General features: G+C 35.8%; 3 protein-coding genes and 1 pseudogene across 3 annotated transcripts; 2 read left to right on the top strand and 2 right to left on the bottom strand.

Moving 5' to 3' along the window:
- LOC104701720 (cysteine-rich receptor-like protein kinase 10) lies at positions 2949-5265 on the top strand. Its single transcript, XM_010417459.1, has 6 exons — positions 2949-3302; positions 3396-3529; positions 3703-3913; positions 4041-4275; positions 4398-4548; positions 4629-5265. Exons 1-6 carry the CDS (start codon positions 3203-3205, stop codon positions 5076-5078), a joined length of 1281 nt encoding a protein of 426 aa, XP_010415761.1. The 5' UTR covers positions 2949-3202; the 3' UTR covers positions 5079-5265.
- LOC109125530 lies at positions 5737-6937 on the bottom strand (annotated as a pseudogene).
- On the top strand, positions 12477-16282 carry LOC104701718 (probable phosphoglucomutase, cytoplasmic 2). Its single transcript, XM_010417458.2, has 18 exons — positions 12477-12650; positions 12849-12930; positions 13035-13090; positions 13174-13287; positions 13409-13471; positions 13609-13728; positions 13835-13935; positions 14069-14128; positions 14219-14318; positions 14428-14588; positions 14684-14779; positions 14910-14973; positions 15061-15142; positions 15223-15401; positions 15481-15557; positions 15648-15780; positions 15876-15992; positions 16078-16282. The coding sequence occupies exons 1-18, from the start codon at positions 12570-12572 to the stop codon at positions 16147-16149; spliced, it is 1758 nt and encodes a 585-aa protein (XP_010415760.1). The 5' UTR covers positions 12477-12569; the 3' UTR covers positions 16150-16282.
- Positions 18733-19547, bottom strand: LOC104701717 (21 kDa protein-like). Its single transcript, XM_010417456.1, has one exon. It carries the CDS (start codon positions 19464-19466, stop codon positions 18861-18863), a length of 606 nt encoding a protein of 201 aa, XP_010415758.1. The 5' UTR covers positions 19467-19547; the 3' UTR covers positions 18733-18860.

Here is a 21331-nt window from a genome sequence, read left to right as displayed (position 1 = left end):
AGTTTATAGTATTATTTTAAATTTTTTATCTAAGTATCTTTTCATTGTGAGTTTCTAAAAAGTCTTCCAAATAATAGTCTGTTGTTGTTCACATAGATTGTGACCTCTTTCTGATCATGCTGGCCACTAAGAATTTTAACATTCCAGCGAAAAAAAAGAAGATCATTCTAAAAATCACTAAACCAAAGTTCTCTAGAACGATGACATAAATTGATACTGCTAAAAACATACGCAGAAAAGACCAAAAAAAAATCAAAGACGTTTCCCTCTATTTTTTGTGATACTAAAACTTGAAACTAATTAATATCTGTAATATGAGTTTTTCACAGTCGAACTTGTTAACATTGGTTTGTGGCAGCGTAGACAGAGACATCTAATATAAATTACAGTGTAAATTGTAAGTAATATTTAATGGTTTCTTGACATTTGTTACAACTTCTTTTCGGTGGATAGATACTAAACATCCTAGAAAGAAAAAGACTTCTAAAAGAGTTGCTTGTTTGGTTATCTCTTTTTTTTTTTTTTTCATTGACCCAATTAATTTTCAATATAGAGGAACACACCGATAACAAACCTAGACTGACTGCAAGACAGCTGAGCGATACTTTCCACCGTCTATTACCTCCAAACTTTTAAAAACAATGAACTTCATATTTTACCTTAGAAAATTAATAGTATATATTACTTTGTCCAGGGAGAGAAGAAGACTATCTACAATTTTGTAACCAGAAACAAATTATATTTTTAGATATACAGTACAAATTTGAGTTAATCAGTGAATGGTTTTTGGCTAACCAAAAAAAAAAAAAAAAAGAGTTGGTAGGAAGGACTCGTGTCTAAAATTACAAAAGAGAGAAATAAATAAGTCAAGAAGAGAGAGAGAGAGGGGTGAAGGGGGGACCAAAGCTTGACGGAACGAACCAAGTCAAGAGAACGCGTCTTAGATCTGCACTTGCACTTCCTTCACCGTTCATAAAAGGTTACTTTATGGCCAAGTTGTGTCAACCTTTTCCCATTAACGTCATCTTCAGTGATGTCACATCTCATCTTTTGTTTTTGTTCACGGTGATCTCTCATACGTATAAGATTTGATTTTTTTGTCACCATATATATATTAGAAACAGTGAAACACTACACTAAATGCATGCTCCAACCATATCACCCACCACGTAGCGTGAAGAAAAGTCTGTCTATATGATCATTCTGATTTTAAGGTCTTGTGAATCAAAAATATGCTGCGAGCTTTGGTTTGGGGAGAGATCTTAAACCTAGGCCGCTTGGTTTGAGCAATGATGTCATGTATTCGAAATATAATGATTAAAATTTGGCATCTGTGCTTGGACAAATATGATTCTCATATCTTCAATATTTTGAATTTGCTCACGTTTAACTTTAGATTTATATACTTACTTACAGTATTCTTTTTTTTTTCTTCTAGAAATATATATTTCTATGAACATAAATCTTAACTTTTAAATTTAGGATTAGTTTAAATTAAATTGATTAGACTAAAATTTTTTGCTTTATCTATTTAATAGCATAGTGATGTTGATAATAATGTGAAACATGAATTTGATTTTAGAACCACAAAAAAAACATCAAAACTTTCTATACCATCTTAAATTTTTTTTCCAAGTTCAAATATTTCACGGGTGAAACATATATTAAAGAAAATAAATGCAAATTTGAATAAACAAAAAAAAAATTATTTACATATTTTTTTTACACAATATCTTAAATCTCAAATAATAATTTTACTCATTATATTTTCTTTAAATTGATTTATCCGCACTGTTTTTCTATTATTCTTCTACTTATTTGCGCGTGAACAGAAATCAATTATATTGAGACAAAAGTAGTTGAAAATAAAAATAACTAATATTGCAAACATTTAAAATGTGTTTAGATCCTTAACCCAATAATCGATCAGAATCAAAATTCACTTTAAAAAAGATTAGTTGATTGTTATGTCTTCTAAATTCTAATGTTGGAGTTGGAGGAGTGACCAACTTTTTTTGTGATATTACAATTTTTTTTCATTTTCGTAAATTTTGTTTTTTTCTTAGATAATTTCAAAACATATCATTTTTTAGAAATAGTTATTTGTATCCGTAAAAACACTAAACTAATATACGAAATTTATGCTCCTGGATGTTCAATCCGGCTACATGATTAAAAATTTCAAAACTAAGGGGGTGGTATTGGTTTGAGATTTATGAAGATTTTTGAAGAGTTCAACAAAATCATTAAAAATGAATAAGTGAAAGATTGTTAAAGATTGCTAAAGAGTTTTGTTGATTAGTTTTCTAAAATCTTGTAAAGTCCTCCAAACAATCCCTGTATTTTTATGATACTTTCCATGACTTTATTTTGTAAAGAAAGTGTCTAAAATCATGAACCAATAACATAATAATTGAACTCATTAACAATCCTAGACTCTTTTGTTTTAATTGAATAACACAAAATTTTTAATGATTTTATAAAAGTCTGAATCCAATAACTCAGATTTGTTAAGATTTTAAATGACTTTTTACAAATCACAAACTAATAACACTAAATTTTAACAGAGTTTAACAAAATCTTGATCTAATAACAACAGATTCTACATAACATTTAAAGTCTTTAAAACTCTTTTCAAATCTTAAACTAATAACCCCCACTAATAGTTTTAACGTGCTCTAAAATCTCCAATAAACAAATAATAATAAAAGCACCACACTATCTAAAACTTTTAACTTGAAATATCATAAAATAAAATAAAAATTTAAAAACATCATCACTTTATTCCTAATACATGACCTTAAAATAATATTAGAAAAATGTGAATTTGGTTTGAAAAAAAAAAAGAGAGTAGAAAGAAGACTTTGTTGACTATTAATTTATCCATGTGTCCCAAATCTTAAAAAAAAAAAAAAAAACACGAATTCATCCTTGACTTTGGTCTCTAAAAGCCCATCCTTCCTCACATAACCTCTCCCTTTGAATCTCTCATCACATCTCAAATTCTTTACTTTTCTAATAAGCCAAAGACAAATCACGAACTCGCTTCTTCTTCTTCCTCTTCCTCAACCCATCTCCAAATCACAATCTGAAACGTCACCTGATCAAAACCCTTACTTTACGCCACCGAATCACAATCAGCTTCTTCTTCTACTTTCTTGTTAACATCCCCTAAACCACTCTGTCGTTCCTTTTCCATGGGATGGTCACTAATCATTCTCAAAAGAACAACTTGGGCTTAACAAAGTCCATGAATTTCTTTCAGAACATCATCAAACCTTTCAAACGCAGCTCCAATCGAGGTAAAGATCCCGTTTTGATTCAAGCTTTTCATTTGGTTTCTTTAGGGTTTGTGTAAATTGATTGACTCATCTCTTCTTCGTTGGCTTTTAAAGGTCTTGAAGATGATATTGAGCGAATTGCTGCTTTGGAGCAGAAAGTTTTCTCTTTTCAAGTTTTAGTTTCCGCTACCAGAGATTTTCATCCTACCCATAAGCTCGGTGAAGGTGGATTTGGACCCGTCTACAAGGTAACCCCCAATTCTGACATGCCCAGATCTCAAAGTTTCCTTTTTTAGATGTTGCAGATCATTAGTCTAGTGAGTGTTGTGGTTGTAATGTTGTTTGAAGTGTATTATTGTGTCTGTGTGTTTTTAATGGCTTGTGTTAGTTTTGGCTGATGAGATTGATTGGTGTGTAATAGGGAAGATTACCTGACGGGAGAGACATAGCAGTGAAGAGGCTAGCTCAAGCTTCAAGGCAAGGCAAAAACGAGTTTGTCAACGAAGCTAAGTTGTTGGCTAAAGTCCAGCATCGCAATGTCGTTAATCTTTGGGGTTATTGTACACACGGAGATGATAAACTCTTGGTCTATGAGTACGTCGTCAATGAGAGCCTCGACAAGGTCCTCTTCAGTAAGTTATCTATCTTCTCGTTGTTGCTACTGCTGTTTAATTAGACTTCTAGATTGTACATTCAAGTATGAAAGATAGTGTAAGAAAGGCGTTTTTAACATGTGGTGCTTGCTCTGTTTGATTGCAGAATCCAATAGAAAGTCAGAGATAGATTGGAAGCAGAGGCTTGAGATCATAACAGGCATTGCTCGAGGACTTCTCTATCTCCATGAAGATGCGCCAAACTGTATCATCCACAGGGACATTAAGGCTGGCAACATTTTGCTTGATGAAAAATGGGTTCCTAAGATTGCAGATTTTGGGATGGCCAGACTGTATCAGGAAGATGTAACACACGTCAACACTCGAGTCGCAGGAACCAAGTATGCTTTCTCTAGCTCATTTTACGTATTCGTTTTACTAAATGTCTCATTCGGACTCTTTTTGTTTGTTGGTGTTTTATGTTTATTAACGTTCACTGCTTCTTTCTATTACTTATGTGCAGTGGTTATATGGCGCCAGAGTACGTAATGCACGGGGTTCTATCGGTTAAGGCAGACGTATTCAGCTTTGGGGTTTTGGTTCTGGAGCTTGTAAGTGGGCAGAAGAACTCCAGTTTTAGCATGAGACACCCTGACCAGACTCTTCTTGAATGGGTAAAGCCTCTAGTCTCTCTGGTCACATACTCCAGCGTAATGTAATAGATGCTAACAGATTTCCTGATTGTGTGACACAGGCATATAAACTGTACAAGAAAGGCAGGACCATGGAGATAGTTGACCCGGACATAGCAGCTTCAGCTGATCCGGACCAAGTCAAACTCTGCGTTCAGATTGGTCTTCTCTGCGTTCAAGGTGATCCCCATCAAAGACCACCAATGAGACGAGTATCTCTACTTCTCTCGAGAAAACCTGGACATCTAGAAGAACCGGATCATCCTGGTGTCCCGGGATCTAGATACCGCCGTCGGACGCGTCGTTCCTCAGGAACAGCAGCATCACTTGGAACAATGTCGACCACTGGTTCGAGTACAGATTCTTTCGGTTCAAACCTGAACACAAACACCGGAACCGGTGGTAGAGGTACCCCCGTATCTTCAAGGACGTCTACACGGACTCATGCCACTAGAAGTGCTGGTCAGAGTTCTAGCTCAGATCCTCACGGTAAAAGACCTATGAGTTATTGAAGTACATAAAGTCACAATGTCCATTGTAATTAGCGAGCAATATATATTTTCATTTTATTCGTTTTGAAAAAGTAAATTATTATTTTTGACTGCTGTAGTGATTTAGCTTTGTAGTATGATTTTGTCATATTATAGGGAAAATATATATATATATATATATATATATATATATATGATTCATTTGTTACATTTTGTATATTTGAATAAAATAACTCGTCCCATTTAAAAAAAAAACAGTATTCTCTTGATAAATTTGACAATGACCATTAACTGTAATTTTACATTAAACAGAGTAATTGGTTCATGCTGAACAATGTGGTTCAGTTATGGAAATGGAACCTGCAGCTACCATTTTGTGTTTTCTGTAACCAAGTCTTGACTTTTAATTTGGCTTGGCCTCGAAGATCAGATTAGAAAAACAAATCAACACCTGTACTCACTCTAGGTTCGCAGATACTCTTACCTGTTCTGCTGCGCTTGTTCTTCTTGCAGAGACCTCGTCCCGACAATGGTAACAAGGCAAAATTTATGTGCAACGGTAGGAGACAGCATCAAAGTATACATATAAACTCTACAATCTGCGAATTTTTTTTACTGATTTAAAACTGAAGAGAAATTGAATTATAAAAGAAATCTAGATTCAACAAAAATAGTCAAAAGGTACATACGATTTACCAAAGCTAGATTTGATTCACAGACTTACCAAACCAACGTCTATAACTATTAGCTAAAGAACATAAACGCATATTGTTTTTTACCTACTCCTAGTCTCATTGTTTACACTCTTATACTCTTCTCTTCTTCTTTTGTCTTCATCTTCACTGATATCTCTTTCATTTCTTCTCCTTACTCATACCATCATCATACCTCTTCCCCGATGTGGTTATGCTGCCCTTCCTTTTGACGGCAGGAGCAGAGACTCTTGATTTCATAAAGGCTTGACTTGAGTAGCTTTGCATCGTTAAGACTAAGACCCTCTACATAGTCAACAAAGGCATAAACTACACCCCGATTCTCAACTGCTTCAAGCTCTTCTCCAAAACCTTGGACTTCAACACTTTGGAGAGTGTTCTTTAGGGGGTTGAAGTAGAACACATAGTACGGTTTACATACACAAAACAATGTCACCTGTAGCAGTCACTCCAGCAACTGAAAATTTGCAGGAACCAAGGACTTCATTCTGCGGCAGAGTGTAGACATATCTCACCCATTCCTGTGTCTGGACATCCTCTAGAACCCACATACACAACTCAACAACGGTAAGTCTTCCACCACCAGAGTAAGCACAATTGCAATTAATCACACCTAATTTACCCTTAAAGTTGACCAAACTCAATCCACTAGGCTGCTCTAGATGATCATCAAGGCTTCCTGACTTGTAAGCCATCATCATACATTCCGGTGATAGGGTTACAAATCAAAGGCTTGTCCTCATCAATGATCCGCACAAAAGGGAAATAGATCAAACCTGAGGCGTAGCTACAAATGTATTGGCTCACGTCTCCTGAGAACTTGGCATGATAATCTAAAAGAAGAGACTTCTCATTATATCGGTTGTTCTGTGGCTGAGGCGACGAGAAGAAGAGCCACTCGTTATATCTATATCTTTCGACGGCAAACAAGAGACGAGGACCTGGCCAGGAAGAGCTTCTTGAAATCTGGACTGCGAAGCGTAGACGCCCAGTGCTTCGACAGGGTACGAAAGCTAGCGACTGACTTCGACGGCAATCTCGTGAATATCTCGAGAATGAGATCAGTTGGGAGCGATTCCATGTTTTTCCCTCTTTCCATCGGACTCGCCGGAGTTCGTGATTGTTCCACCGGAGAAGGATTTAGGAAAAAAAGAAAATTAAACTCGTCGGAGACTGTTAAGAGTAATAAAAAAGTTAGATAGTAAAAGATAAAAAAGAGACACGCGTCAGCTTTATTAATAATTCGACTCACCCGAAAATTCTCCGAAGAAAAACAGAACCATCAACGGTTCTAACAAACTTTTGTTAACCCAAAAATAAAATGTATCTTACAAAGCTTAATCACATAATACCATCCACATTTTCCTTATATACTAACACTTATTAACTAAACTAATTGTACCAGGGTTAACTGGTTGTGAACCAATCAATAACCAATCCTCATGTATCCTAATACGCCTCTCTCAAGTCTGTAGTATCAAAGATGTCTAGTTTGGAAGATACATGCTTGATAATGACATCTTAGAAAGCAATCCATAAAAAGACCTGGATGAAGTGGTTTGGTGAGAATGTTAGCATGTTGATTTTCTGTAGGAACGTGGAAGACCTTGAGCGTACCAGCTTTGATATGATCTCGGACTGTATGACAATCAATTTCTATATGCTTCGTCCTCTCGTGGAAGACATGATTCATAGCGATATGCAGAGCAGACTTGTTGTCACAATACAATTTAGCAGGACCTGTAGCAGGAAGATGAAGATCCTTATATAACTGTTGCAACCAAATAGTTTCACAAGTCGCCTGAGCCATACTGCGATATTCGGATTCTGTATTGCTTCTACTAGTAACACCCTGCTTCTTGGACCTCCATGAGATTAGAGAATGACCAAGATATACACAATATCCAGTAATAGAACATCGAGTATCCTTACAGTTCCCCCAATCAGCATCACAAAAGACATTTAAGCTCAAGTCCGAGTCTGCAGAGTACATCAAGCCTTGACCAGGGTTAGCTTTAATATACCTGAGAACCTTATGAGCCGCCTGTTGGTGAATATCAGATGGTGCAGAAATGAACTGACTGAGCTGATGAACAGTAAAGGTGATATCCGGTCTGGTGATTGTGAGATAAAGAAGCCTCCCGATAAGTTCCCGATAGGTTCGAAGATTAGATAAAGGCGTTCCCATCGTAGCCGTAAGGTGCAAACTTGGGTCCATAGGAACAGGACTTGGTTTACAACCGAGTAAACCTGCATCGTCTAACAGGTTCTCGGCATATTTCCTTTGACACACGGAAATACCAGTCGAGGAACGAGATATCTCCAGGCCAAGAAAGAATCGAGCTGGTCCAAGGTCCTTGATTTTGAACTCTGACCGCAGCAATGCCTTCAATGTCTCCACAGCCTTGTCATCATTACTAGCAATGAGTATATCATCGACATACACCAAAGCTGCAATAAAAGAACCGGGTCGCTCTTTTACAAAGAGAGTGTTTTCAGCAGGAGACTGAACGAAGTTTGCCCCCAAGAAAACAGAGGACAATCGCTTATACCACTGACGAGAAGCCTGTTTCAAGCCATATAAAGACTTACGAAGGCGACAAACTGGATTAGGTGGTAAAGTAACACCTGGTGGAGGAGTATACCCTGAGGAAGACTCATGTAAATCTCTTCCTCCAAGTAACCATGGAGAAAAGCATTAGACACATCCATTTGTGTCAAACTCCATCCTTGTTTAGCAGCAGCACCAAGAAGAAATTTCACACTCGTTAGTTTAGCCACTGGAGAGAATGTTTCCAGAAAATCCAAACCTTCTTGCTGTGTGAACCCTTGAGCCACAAGCCTGGCTTTGTATCGTTCAACTGAACCATCAGGGTTATACTTAATGGTAAATGCCCATTTACAACCAACAACATTTTTACCTGGCGGGAGATTTGTAACATCCCAAGTATGAGCAATCTCTAGAGCATGAAGCTCTTCACCAGCTGCATTGGTCCATTTTACTGATTTCATGGCTTGAGCAAAGGTTTTAGGTTCAGTATATGTGAAAATATAAGATTGGGAAAGAGGTGTATAACGATCATACGAAATAACAGAAGAAAGAGGATAGGGCGTAGTATGAGGTTTAGAAGGAAAGGCGTTTTCTTGTGGTTGAAGAGTAGGAGAATCCGTTGAAATGTAAGGATCAAGAGCACAACGATATTCATAAAGATAGGAGGGAGTCTTTACAGTTCGCTTAGGCCTAGCAACAAGAAGAGAAGTAGGAACTGTATCCCGTGATACGATTAAATTATCTACACGAACAGTACCAGGGTCCAAGCGTGTAGTGTCAGATGCAGATGTATGCGATGCATCAAGTTTATCAGGGATATCAATATCAACATCATCAAGCGAATGCAAAGAGTCAACAAAATGTAATGGTGCAGGCATTGGTAAAATGCTATTAGGAAACATGTCAACAACGTGAGACAACAATTCAGATGTCTTAAAAGGAAAAAAAATTTCATGAAAAATGACATTACGAGATACAGAGATTGAATGAGATTCCATATCTAAAATCTTATACCCTTTATAACCAGATGGATATCCTAGAAAAATGCAGGGTTTTGATCTTGGTGAAAATTTATGCCTATCATGTAATGGAGTGGATGCAAAACATAAGCAACCAAAACTTTTTAACATGCTATAATCAGGAACCTTGTTACTTAAAACCTGAAAAGGAGACTTATTCTTTAACAAAGGGGAAGGCATCCTATTTATCAAGAACACAGCAGTCATCACACAATCACTCCAGTATTTTAAAGGTACATTCGATTGAAACAGTAAGGCTCTAGCAACATTTAACAAGTGTTGATGTTTGCGTTCTACTACCGAATTTTGTTGTGGTGTGTATACACATGAAAATTGATGCAACATGCCCTGGTCTTTAACAATATCAGTAAAAGCAAGCTCAGGAGCATTATCAGAACGAATAGCTTTTATTTTTGAGTCATATTGAGTAGAAATCAGTTTAAGAAAAGTAGGAAATATTGTAGAAACATCACTTTTATTCCTCATCATATAAAGCCATATCACTCGAGTACAATCATCAACCAAAGTAAAGAAATACCGGAAACCCTCAACAGACTCAGTACCAAAAGGGCCCCAAACATCTAAATGGACTAAATCAAAAGGTTGTGAAGCTAAATTGTTATTAGAAACATATGCTAATCTTTTCTGTTTAGCTAAAGGACATATTTGACATGGTGAATCACTCGAGACTACAGACTTAAGAGAAGGAATGACACTAACAAGACTTCGTAAAACTGCAGAAGATGGGTGTCCAAGTCGATGATGCCACAGAACTCCATCAGAGAATGCAAGAGCAGAAAAAGAACAAACAGCAGGAAGAGATGGTGAGAGGGTCTTTGGTTCTGTCTCAAGAATATAGAGATTATTGATGAGTCTACCCCTCCCAATCATCAAGCCCTGAGAAAGTTCCTGAATAAGACAACAATTGGGAAAGAAATGAGCAGAACAAAATAAACTTTGAACCAAAGAACTTATACTAATCAGATTAAATTTGAAATCAGGAACATGTAAAACATTATGTAAAATCAATGCTTTGGTTATGCATATGGTGCATGTGTGTGTGATAGGAACCCGAGTACCATTCGGAAGAGTAATCGTAACATTCGAAATTGGTACCAACTCTCTAAACATTGCTAAATCAGAACAAACATGACTAGACGCACCACTATCAATAATCCAATCATTGGGCGCAAGATATTGTTGAAGAGAAGAAAGAGCATGTTTTTGAAAAGTGAGAATGTAGTTTTCATATCGTAAACTAGTAGAAGGAAAGGGGATAGTAAGAGAAGTGGAAGTGGAAGCCATGAGACCATGTTCAGTAACCGTAGCAATATTAGAAGTAGCTGCAGGCTCTTGAGCTGGTACTTGAGAGGTATACTGTGATAAAATCTGTTGCAATTGTTGTGGTGTAAAGAGTGGTGTATTAAGATTATTACCATCGAGTCGAGCAGGAGACAGCAAGTCAGAAGGAGCTACATATGGATAAGGACCAATCGTAGAGGAATAAGGTACTTGTTCTGCATAAACATTTGCAACAGCATTCGCCTTCTGAATAGGATCATAAGAGACCATCGGCATCCGTGGTTGAGTTTGAGGCATCCGAGGCTGCATTTGAGTGGTCTGCATACGAGGGTTGAAAGAAGATTGGTTCTACATCGTACCATTACCCTTATAACCACCAGTTTTGTACCCCGGAGGAAAACCATGGAGCTTATAACATCTCTGTATCGTATGTCCGAGACGTCCACAATGTGAACAAACAGGTTTCTGAGGCCTCATCGTATTATAAGCAGCCACATAAGCATTATCACCATCATAAGAAGCAGGAGTCGTAGTTTGAAAAGCCACATTATCAACCCATGTAAGTGGTTTAATGACCCCTTGTCGCTCATCTTGAGTTACCATATTGAAAGCTTCTTCGATAGTTGGTATTGGCTTCAACATAAATGTGACGCCTAGATTGCTCATAACTCTCATTCAATCCCATGAGAAACTTAGTCACTCGACTTCGCTGTTGTAGTTTCTCCCATTTAACAGCCGCATCACACTCACATTTTCCACATGTGCAAACAGGTAATTCCACATAATTCTTGTGTTCTTCCCACAAAGAAACTAAAGATGTGTAGTAAGTAGTGACATCCTGAGATCCTTGCTCAACCTTGCTAAGCTTCTGTTCAATAGCAAAAATCCTAGGTGCATCATCTTGCTTAAACCTAGAGAGTATACTCCTCCACATTCCCTCAGCAGTAGAAATATAAAGCAAGCTTTGACCTATCTTCTTATCGACCGAGTTCATCAACCAAGTACTCACTATATCGTTACAACGAGACCAAGTTCCAAAATCTCGATGCGTATCCAAGGGTTTAGGAATCGTACCATTGATGAAACCCATCTTATTTCGCACATTCAATGCCATCAACATAGATCGCCTCCAAGAAGGAAAATCAGAAGCTGTTGTAAGTCGATCTGATACTAAAACAAGACCAACATGATCATTACTATTCAGATAATACGGATTCTCATATTGATCCGTTTGAAAACGCGAAGACTCATTAGATTCACGCGGATTCGAATTGGTTGGGTTAACCGAAGAAGGAGCTACAAAAGATCCCATTCTCAACGAAAGAATGAAAAAAAAATCGCAAGAAATCGCAACGAATTTGACAAAAGAAAAGAGATAATCGCCACGAAGAAGGTCAATCAAAGATGAGAAACAAAAAGAAGAATGGAAAACCCAAAGAATATGCCGACGATAAGCTCAAAGATCGCAGCAATAAGAATCCTCACAAGCTGTAGAAAAGAAATCGTACAACTCATCTTTCTCAATTGAACTTCTCACAAGTTTCCCAATGAAATCGAACGAAGCGGAAGACTCAAGAGCAATGCTCTGATACCATATTAATAATCTGATTCACCGGAAAACATATTGGAGAAGACGAAGAAGAAGAGAACCATCAACGGTTCTAACAAACTTTTGTTAACCCAAAAATAAAATGTATCTTACAAAGCTTAATCACATAATACCATCCACATTTTCCTTATATACTAACACTTATTAACCAAACTAATTGTACCAGAGTTAACCGATTGTGAACCAATCAATAACCAGTCCTCATGTATCCTAATAAGCTTCTCGTTCTACTCTCCTTCCTCAGCTCTGTGCTTTTATCATCTTCTTCGTCCTTCACCTTCACCTTCAAGCTTGTTCGATTCTGTGCAGATTTTAAAAATGGTGTCGTTCAAGGTCTCTGTCGTCTCCACTTCGCCTATCGATGGCCAGAAACCTGGAACTTCTGGACTCCGTAAGAAGGTTTGTAGATAGATATTATTAGGAACTGAAGTTAATTTTAGTAAGTTGGTTCAACAATCTGATCCGATCCGATGAGATTTGAATTTTATAGTTTCGTATCATCGAATTTGGAAGATTCCCGAAACTAGATGTTGTACTGATTGCGTCGTTCAATTCTCTCTCTGATGGATTTTGTTATGGTTGGGTCTAATTTGACAGGTGAAAGTGTATAAGCAACCAAATTACTTAGAAAATTTTGTTCAGGCGACGTTTGATGCTCTTACTCCTGATAAAGTTAAAGGTAGATGTTTTGTTGTTTAGGTAAAAAGGTTTTGTTGTTTGTATTTAAGAAGATGACTGCAAGTTTTGATGTAAGAAGGTGTATTTGTTTAATAACTTGTGCAGGTGCCACACTTGTGGTTTCTGGTGATGGTCGTTATTATTCAGAGCAAGCTATTCAGGTAAAAAAAAAGCTTTTACCATTCGTGTAGTTATTCTCAGAAACTTGAAGTCTTGATACAACTTAGATTCCTACGTGGAACAGATTATAGTTAAGATGGCAGCGGCTAATGGTGTTAGACGTGTATGGGTTGGTCAAAATGGTCTGCTATCAACTCCTGCTGTATCAGCTATTATTCGTGAAAGAGTAGGGGCTGATGTGAGATATCTTCCTCTATCCTCTTATACTAGTTATTTTTCTCTTGGGTTGTTGTTGTCTAAGGCCTGAGGTTATGGATGTAATGACGTGATGAGAAACTAAACTGAGTCTTCAATTTCAGGGATCTAAAGCCACAGGAGCATTTATATTAACAGCAAGTCATAATCCTGGTGGTCCTACTGAGGTCAGTTCTGTTTTTTTGTGCCTATTCCCTTCGATACACTCACTTGGTATTCTGTGTGAATCCTTGCATCAGTTTAGTAAAACTATATGTTCGTCTCTCTGAGACCATCTGCTGATTTCCTGCTATTCTATTCACAGGATTTCGGAATTAAGTACAATATGGAAAATGGTGGACAACCTCCAGAATCAGTTACTGATAAGATTTACGAGAACACAAAGACAATCAAGGAGTATCCAATTGCGGAAGATCTACCCAGGGTATCTAACATTTCTGAGTGACCCTCTTATTTGTCCTATCATCTTCTCTTTTTACTTGTATTTTACTAATCATGTTTTTAGTGGTCTTATTAATTGAACGCAACAGGTGGATATTTCTGCTATTGGTATAACCAGCTTTGAGGGACCTGAAGGAAAATTTGACGTTGAAGTCTTTGATTCTGCAGATGACTATGTTAAGTTAATGAAGTAAGTATTTCTATCTTTGTATCTGAGAGAACAAATCATATATTCTAATCCCTCTAGTCTGGTCTATGCCTTAAAAAGAATGGTTCCAGAATTTGCGCTCTCAATGATCTAAAGAATTCTTTCGTCTCTTCAGGTCAATCTTTGACTTTAAATCCATCAAGAAATTGCTATCGTCTCCAAAATTTACGTTCTGGTATGTAGTTTATCAACATCCTTTTTGAGTTTGTTTGCCTGTATAGGCTCCTCCATGTCTTTAATGTTTATTTCTCATCGTTCAATAAAGCTTTGATGCATTGCATGGGGTGGCTGGAGCCTATGCACACCGCATCTTTGTCGAAGAACTAGGTGCACAAGAAAGTTCGTTGTTAAACTGTGTACCAAAGGTATACCTTTTTCTTTCTAATGAGGAGATATGATATTTCCTAAAATGATTACATATACACTTTTAGCAGTGGTGTCTTATGATTTTTGCACAACACAAAACTTGTACAGGAGGACTTTGGAGGAGGTCATCCGGATCCCAATCTTACCTATGCTAAGGAGCTAGTGGCACGCATGGGATTGAGTAAAACTGATGATGCCGGAGTCGAGCCTCCAGAGTTTGGCGCCGCTGCTGATGGTGATGCAGACAGAAACATGATCCTTGGTAAAAGGTAGCAGACTCATGTACTTTTTTCAGTGAGAGCACAGAGATCTAGAGCGGGTATACCACTCTTACCTTTAACCAAAAATTATCTCTTCTCCGCAGGTTTTTTGTAACTCCTTCGGATTCAGTTGCCATAATTGCTGCAAATGCTGTTGCGGCCATACCATACTTCAGGTCTGGTTTGAAAGGTGTTGCTAGGTATGCATTCCGGTTCTTCTTCTTGTTTTTGTTATGGGTCATAGATTGAAAGAGCTGGACTTTGGTGTCATACATTTTGTACAATATTTATTTTCTCATTTAATTCTCAACTTTCACATTTGTGTTTTAGGAGCATGCCAACCTCAGCTGCCCTTGATGTCGTTGCAAAAACTTTAGGTTTGAAGTTCTTTGAGGTACATGTCACTGTGCAGCTTCTCTCTAGCTTCTATCTACTGCAATTACTTAACTTGGTCCGTTTTTCTCATATATCTATCTTCCAGGTTCCAACAGGCTGGAAATTTTTTTGCAATCTTATGGATGCTGGGATGTGCTCTGTATGTGGAGAAGAGAGTTTTGGAACTGGTTAGTGTCTGTTGCTAGATCATCACATGTCTTAAAACTTTAAGAACCGTACACAGCTCACAAACAACCTTTTTCCTCAGGTTCGGATCATATCCGTGAGAAAGATGGGATTTGGGCAGTTCTTGCTTGGTTATCCATACTGGCTCACAAGAACAAGGAAAGCCTTGAAGGGAATGCAAAACTCGTGACGGTTGAAGACATCGTCCGCCAGCACTGGGCTACTTATGGCCGTCACTATTACACTCGATACGACTATGAGGTAAAACTGAAAATTTCGTTATTGGGTTACAAACGAATACCATTTACCATTTACTAATTTCTAAATATTTCATCCATAGAATGTTGACGCAACTGCAGCTAAAGAACTCATGGGGCTCTTGGTTAAGTTACAATCTTCACTTCCTGATGTCAACGAGTATCTCTCGCCACTTCGTTTCAAATCCATTCCTTTTTTATTTGAATGACTTTTCAGACTCCAGACTCATGTTCTTAGATAATTGGTCAGGATTATAAAGGGAATTCATCCGGAAGTGGCAAATGTTGCAAGTGCAGATGAATTCGAGTACAATGATCCAGTAGATGGCTCTGTTTCAAAGCACCAAGGGATCCGATACTTGTTTGAGGATGGATCACGACTTGTAAGTCAATATGTCTAAAATGAATTCATAAACACAGAATCAAGAACTTAATGTAGTAGAAGCTAATCCGGGTCTGTTTCTCTTGTCCATTGAAGGTGTTCCGTCTCTCAGGAACTGGCTCGGAAGGAGCGACAGTAAGGGTCTACATTGAACAGTATGAGAAGGACGCCTCAAAGATTAGCCGAGATTCTCAGGATGCTCTCGCTCCTCTGGTCAGATTCAGATACCTTATCGATCTTTGTCATGTTTGTTAACACCAAACGCTAAACTGTGTTGTTAATGTCTGGTTATTCACAGGTTGATGTTGCTTTAAAGCTGTCAAAATTGCAAGAGTTCACCGGGCGATCATCCCCAACCGTCATTACATAATATTGCTTTCCCAAGATGATGTCTCCGATAAGTACTGTTCTTATAACTTCATTTCGTATGAATTACTCGAGTGATACGATATTATACAAAATTATACGTCTATAATGGAAAATACATTAGGCTCGCAATCACATTCTAGCTTTGTTTCGACTCCCAAAAAGAAAAAGAAAAATGTCACAACATCGGAGCATGTGCGCCAGATGGTAGCAAGAGGAAAAAGCGATCCAACAATAACTGATACCTAATAGCTGTGGGGTGCGGTGTACGCAAATAGATAATGGACCCGAGAGAATGCGATGCCAAACTAGAATATAAATGTTTATTAACTGTATCGTGAACTAGACCAACCAAATATTCCGAGAGGTCTTTTACGCCTGTTAAGTTATTGGTAATACAAAACCGCGAGATTAATTAACCCAGGGAACAAAAACAAGAGATTACAGTATATAACAGAAGTAGGTGCTAGGTTGTATAATCTTTGTTGAAAAAAAAAAAAAAGATGAGCATGGTTCACGGGTTCTTACAGTATTTGGTTTTAAAATCCAAAAGACAAGAAAGGCATCATTACCATCAAAACACTCCTCCCAGTTTAGGCATTCTTCCGTTTTCCTTTCTCCATATTTGTTGTCTTTTACTTGGCTTTTGTCTCAACAATGACAAATGATTTAGCTAACCATCATTTTCCAATATAAAGTTGATTGTTAGCTATGTTACACATTTGGGTATGTCTCTTGGTTCTATCCATATTCAAAGCATCGAGTTTAGTGTAAGATCACCTATCATTCGGTAACAAACCTTTTTTGTAATGATGTTACGTATATATTTTGTAATTTCTGTAAAATTATACTGCCAATTGCCAAATATTGAAAGAGTCCTACAAGAATACTTTAAAAGAATAATCGAAAACGTAACATTTTTATATTAAAAATATATTATATTAGTTACATCAGTGAGGTAGAGTTGGTACGAATATTCTCGTTTATATGGGGTTGACTCATAATCTTAGACCGTCAACTAGTGTTATCATTGCGTTGAATGTAGTTCAAAGTGTGGACTTTCACACCAAAATTGTTCGATTTAGCACAACAGGTTACACATAGTCTCAGACTTATATAAAAGGGTCCAATGTTTAATGATCGAATCCGAGTGTATAAGACGAAGATCTCCGGCCGGCTTAGAAAGCAATGGATCGGATGATATGACATATAAACAAGTCTTAATTAACTATAAATTCCCAAGTGTTTTAGTCTAGTAGATCTATCATATACAAGCTGTACTTATCAGTGTTTAAGAAAGTGTTTTGCGTGTATGCGCTTAGCAAACATCGTAAATAATCATATATATATATATTGGAGATCGAGAGACGTTTTAGGATGCGTTGGGTTTCGTATGTTATTCTGTAGCATGAGAGAAACTCTAGTTGAGTGGCTCTTTGTCCGGATTAGTTAATACTTTACAATAAAATCCATATAATTACAAAATACCAAAATACCAAAGATATTTGAAATAGTTGTATTTTTTTTATTGTACTCCCCTCGTTTATCTCATCCTTTAAATTATACAGTAAAACCTCTATAAATTAATTCTCGGTAAATTAATAATCGCTATAAATTAATAATTTTCTTTGGTCCCAAGTTGGGATAAATGTAATTTTGGACACTATTTGATAATATAATAAGATAATATTTTTTTGAAAATCCTTTATAAATATATGGTCCATCAATAATGTAAATTAATAATTATATAAAATTATCTAAATATATATATATATATATACACATTACTTTTTATTAGAATTTATTTTTAATATTTTTACTATATAAAAATCTTTGAGTGTTATTTTCAAAACATGATAATTGTTATTTTTCTTGGAATTGATTTTATAAAAATATTCTTATTTTTGATTTTTTTACCAAATTAGGAAAGTCTCTCTATAAATTAATTTATCGAAAAATTAAAACCTCGATAAATTAATAGATTTTCATGGTCTCAATATTATTAATTTATAGAGGTTTTACTGTAGTATTGGACCGTGATAGCGCGTCAACCGAAATATATGATATCTTGTAAAAACCAATTATTACAGATTTATAATATTTTACTACTATTTTCATGTTTGATTTTAATTTTATATACATCGATAATAAAAGGGGCCAAATGATTATATAAGTTTTTTTTTCCTATCCTTAATAGAATTATCTATACTATAGTCCTGTAATACTTGAGTTTATTCGATAGCACCTCCGACAAAATATACTTCAAACCGAGTATATGTAGTGGAGCTACAGCGCATGCATGCAAATTATCAATTATGCGTCGATCGGCTTCTTTATCAATAAATCAAGAAACTTATTTAGACGTAAACATAGATATATATGTTCAATTATTTATTTAATTATCACGTTCTTATAAACGTACTGTAAAATATCTTAGGAAATCCCTAAAACGACAACTGAATTGAAAAAAAATAAACGAAAAGATTTTGCTGATTCTTTTTACATTGTCGTCGTTTTATATTATTTGGAAAGACTGAACTATATTCCAAGTAAATAAAATATTCCGACTCAAAAGTACTATAGTAACAACAAAGGAAAACTCACATTTATTATTACATTTATACTTTTTTTTTATAATTACATTTTTAAACTTTGCAAGTATGATGTTCATATTTTCAAGAAAAAGAAAGACTTGATCGATGACTGAGATATTGATTAATGTATTATTGCCTCGTCGGCATAGCGGTTAACTAAAGCGAGGGCATTGCTGGTCAATTTCTTGACGGCATCGACTCGTGAGCAGACGTCATCTCTGATGGAGTTGTCTTCGTGGACGTCTTTGAACCCGTCCGTACAAGTATATTCGTCAGTGAGAGCTGCGCTAAGCCAAGTTTTGACATTGCTCATCTGGAACCTAAATGATTGGACTGAGCCAGACGGAGAGACAAGCTCTTTCATCTGTTTCATCGAACCTCTCATATCATCGACGGCGTCTTTCAGATTCTCGAAGCAGTCTTTGAGGACGGGGGTTGGGTGCTGGTCGCGGTTGTAAGAGTTTTGGAGGTAAGAGAGAAGGTCGAGAGTGTTGTGGAGAGTGAAGGAGATGGCTACGCGTGCGAGGCGGTTCGAGTCATTTTGGATGGAGTTGGCAAAAGAGGAGAGAGTTGAGAAGCAGAGGTCCGGATATAGTGTGGTGTTGCAGCTCTTACGGATGAAATCGGAGCCGTCAGATGATGGGAGTGGGGGATCAACGGTGAGGATTGGTTGGAGAAGGGATGATAAGAGAAGAATAAAGAGAATATGTCTCATCATTGTTACCATATTGTGTGATGTGTTTGGACTTTTAGATTCATGAGCCTTTCTTTTGGAGTTATTTTATAGGGTTTTTGAAATGACTTATCCGTCATGTTATCTCACTTATTAAATATGAGATTTAATAAGAGCAAAACATTTGGTTCAGTTTGGAGGTGAACCGGAATGTTCTGCCAACAATTTTTCTGCATGCGTGTTTATTTTTTATAAAAACGGTTTAGTCGGTGAAGTGACTTTAGTGGAGTGGTCCGCTCCCTACGAATGTAGTGATTAGGCTAATGGGTCGGTCTGTTGTGGTCCAATGGTTGACAAAAAAACGGTTTAGTTGTTAAATAAATAAAAAATGATTAATAAACAATTTTATTAAGATAGAAATTAATGATATATATTAAAAAATAATTTAGGAGATGTGATAGCTCAACTTAAACTTCTTTAAACAAAATGTAAAGCTATATATATTGCAAATGTTGACAATGGTATTCCAATGAAATTTTTTATATATAACGTATAGTTATTATTCTCTATATAGCCCTAAATTACTGTATTAATCCACTAATATCCCCTATATAATAAAACGGAAGTACACAACATTGTTTTTGTAGACTTTATTATTTTTATAAGTTGGTTACAAATAGGTCATAGATAGGTTATAGATTAAATAATATATTCATTGGTTACAAAAAGGTCATAGATAGGTTATAGATTAAATAATATATTCATTGGTTACAAAATAATAACAGGGCGCAACCTTAATTGTTTCCGAAAATCATGCTAGAGAATATATTCCAAATTGTTAAATGAATTTGTATCATCCCGTACAAACTTTATTTTCGGAAGATTTGTAAGCTACAACACATTCTTTCCAAACATCTAAAAACACAATATTGCAAATTTATTTTCGGCAGATTTGATTGCTATACAACATTGTTAATATACTTTTAAAAGAAAATAAAAATATACACTACAGCATAAAAAAGGAATAAAATCTGCGCAAAATGATCACATCTCCGAGATCTTATTCTGAAATTAAAAATCAAATCTTAACGACAATCTTCCAAACTTTCAATATAAAACATGTAAATCTCCTTTTACCAGAATACATTTCTCATATTCACAAAAATATAAAAATGACAATGGTTTCTCAATTTACAATGCTAAACCGTCTCAAACCCTACAAAAATTCATGGTGTATTAGAGCTAAGATTATGACCCGTGCTAGAGCACCTATTTTGTTAATCTAGAATCATTAACAATATAAAACTTACAAAATAGTATTTTTTTGGGGGATTTTCAAAAATATTCCTTTTCCTATGTCATTTTTTAAAAATACCCTTTCATGTTGGTCATTTTCAAAAATATCCCTTTTCTATGAATAAAATCACTAAATTCTAAACCCTAAACTCCAAATACTAAACTCTAACCCCTCAAAACTATATCCTAAATGTAAAATGATAACCCAAACCTAAAAAAAAAAATTCTAAAAATTAATTTAACACATTGAAATTATGTAAAAGAGGGTAAAAATGAAAATATTCAAATAAGAGGGTATTGTTGAAAAGGGATATCCCAAAAAAGGTATTTTTAACAAATTCTCATCTTTTTTCAAGTTATCATATTTAACATATGATTTTATTGCATAATATTTTATCCAATATAACTTTTAAAAACAATCACATAAATTATATTTTATATAAAAATTACAGTATAAGTAAAACAAATTTCAAGTCTTAATCTAGTTACTTAGTAAACTTATATTTATAACATTTAGATTCATTGAAAAAAAGTAAATTTTAGATTTTTCCTATAAATATTATTACCACGGATATATATGGCAAACAGTAACAATTTTTATGTGACAATAAAAATAATTTGAT

Source organism: Camelina sativa, chromosome 7 (assembly GCF_000633955.1).
Source record: "Camelina sativa cultivar DH55 chromosome 7, Cs, whole genome shotgun sequence".
Taxonomy (NCBI): domain Eukaryota; kingdom Viridiplantae; phylum Streptophyta; class Magnoliopsida; order Brassicales; family Brassicaceae; genus Camelina; species Camelina sativa.
This window is presented reverse-complemented; position numbering and strand designations above follow the sequence as displayed.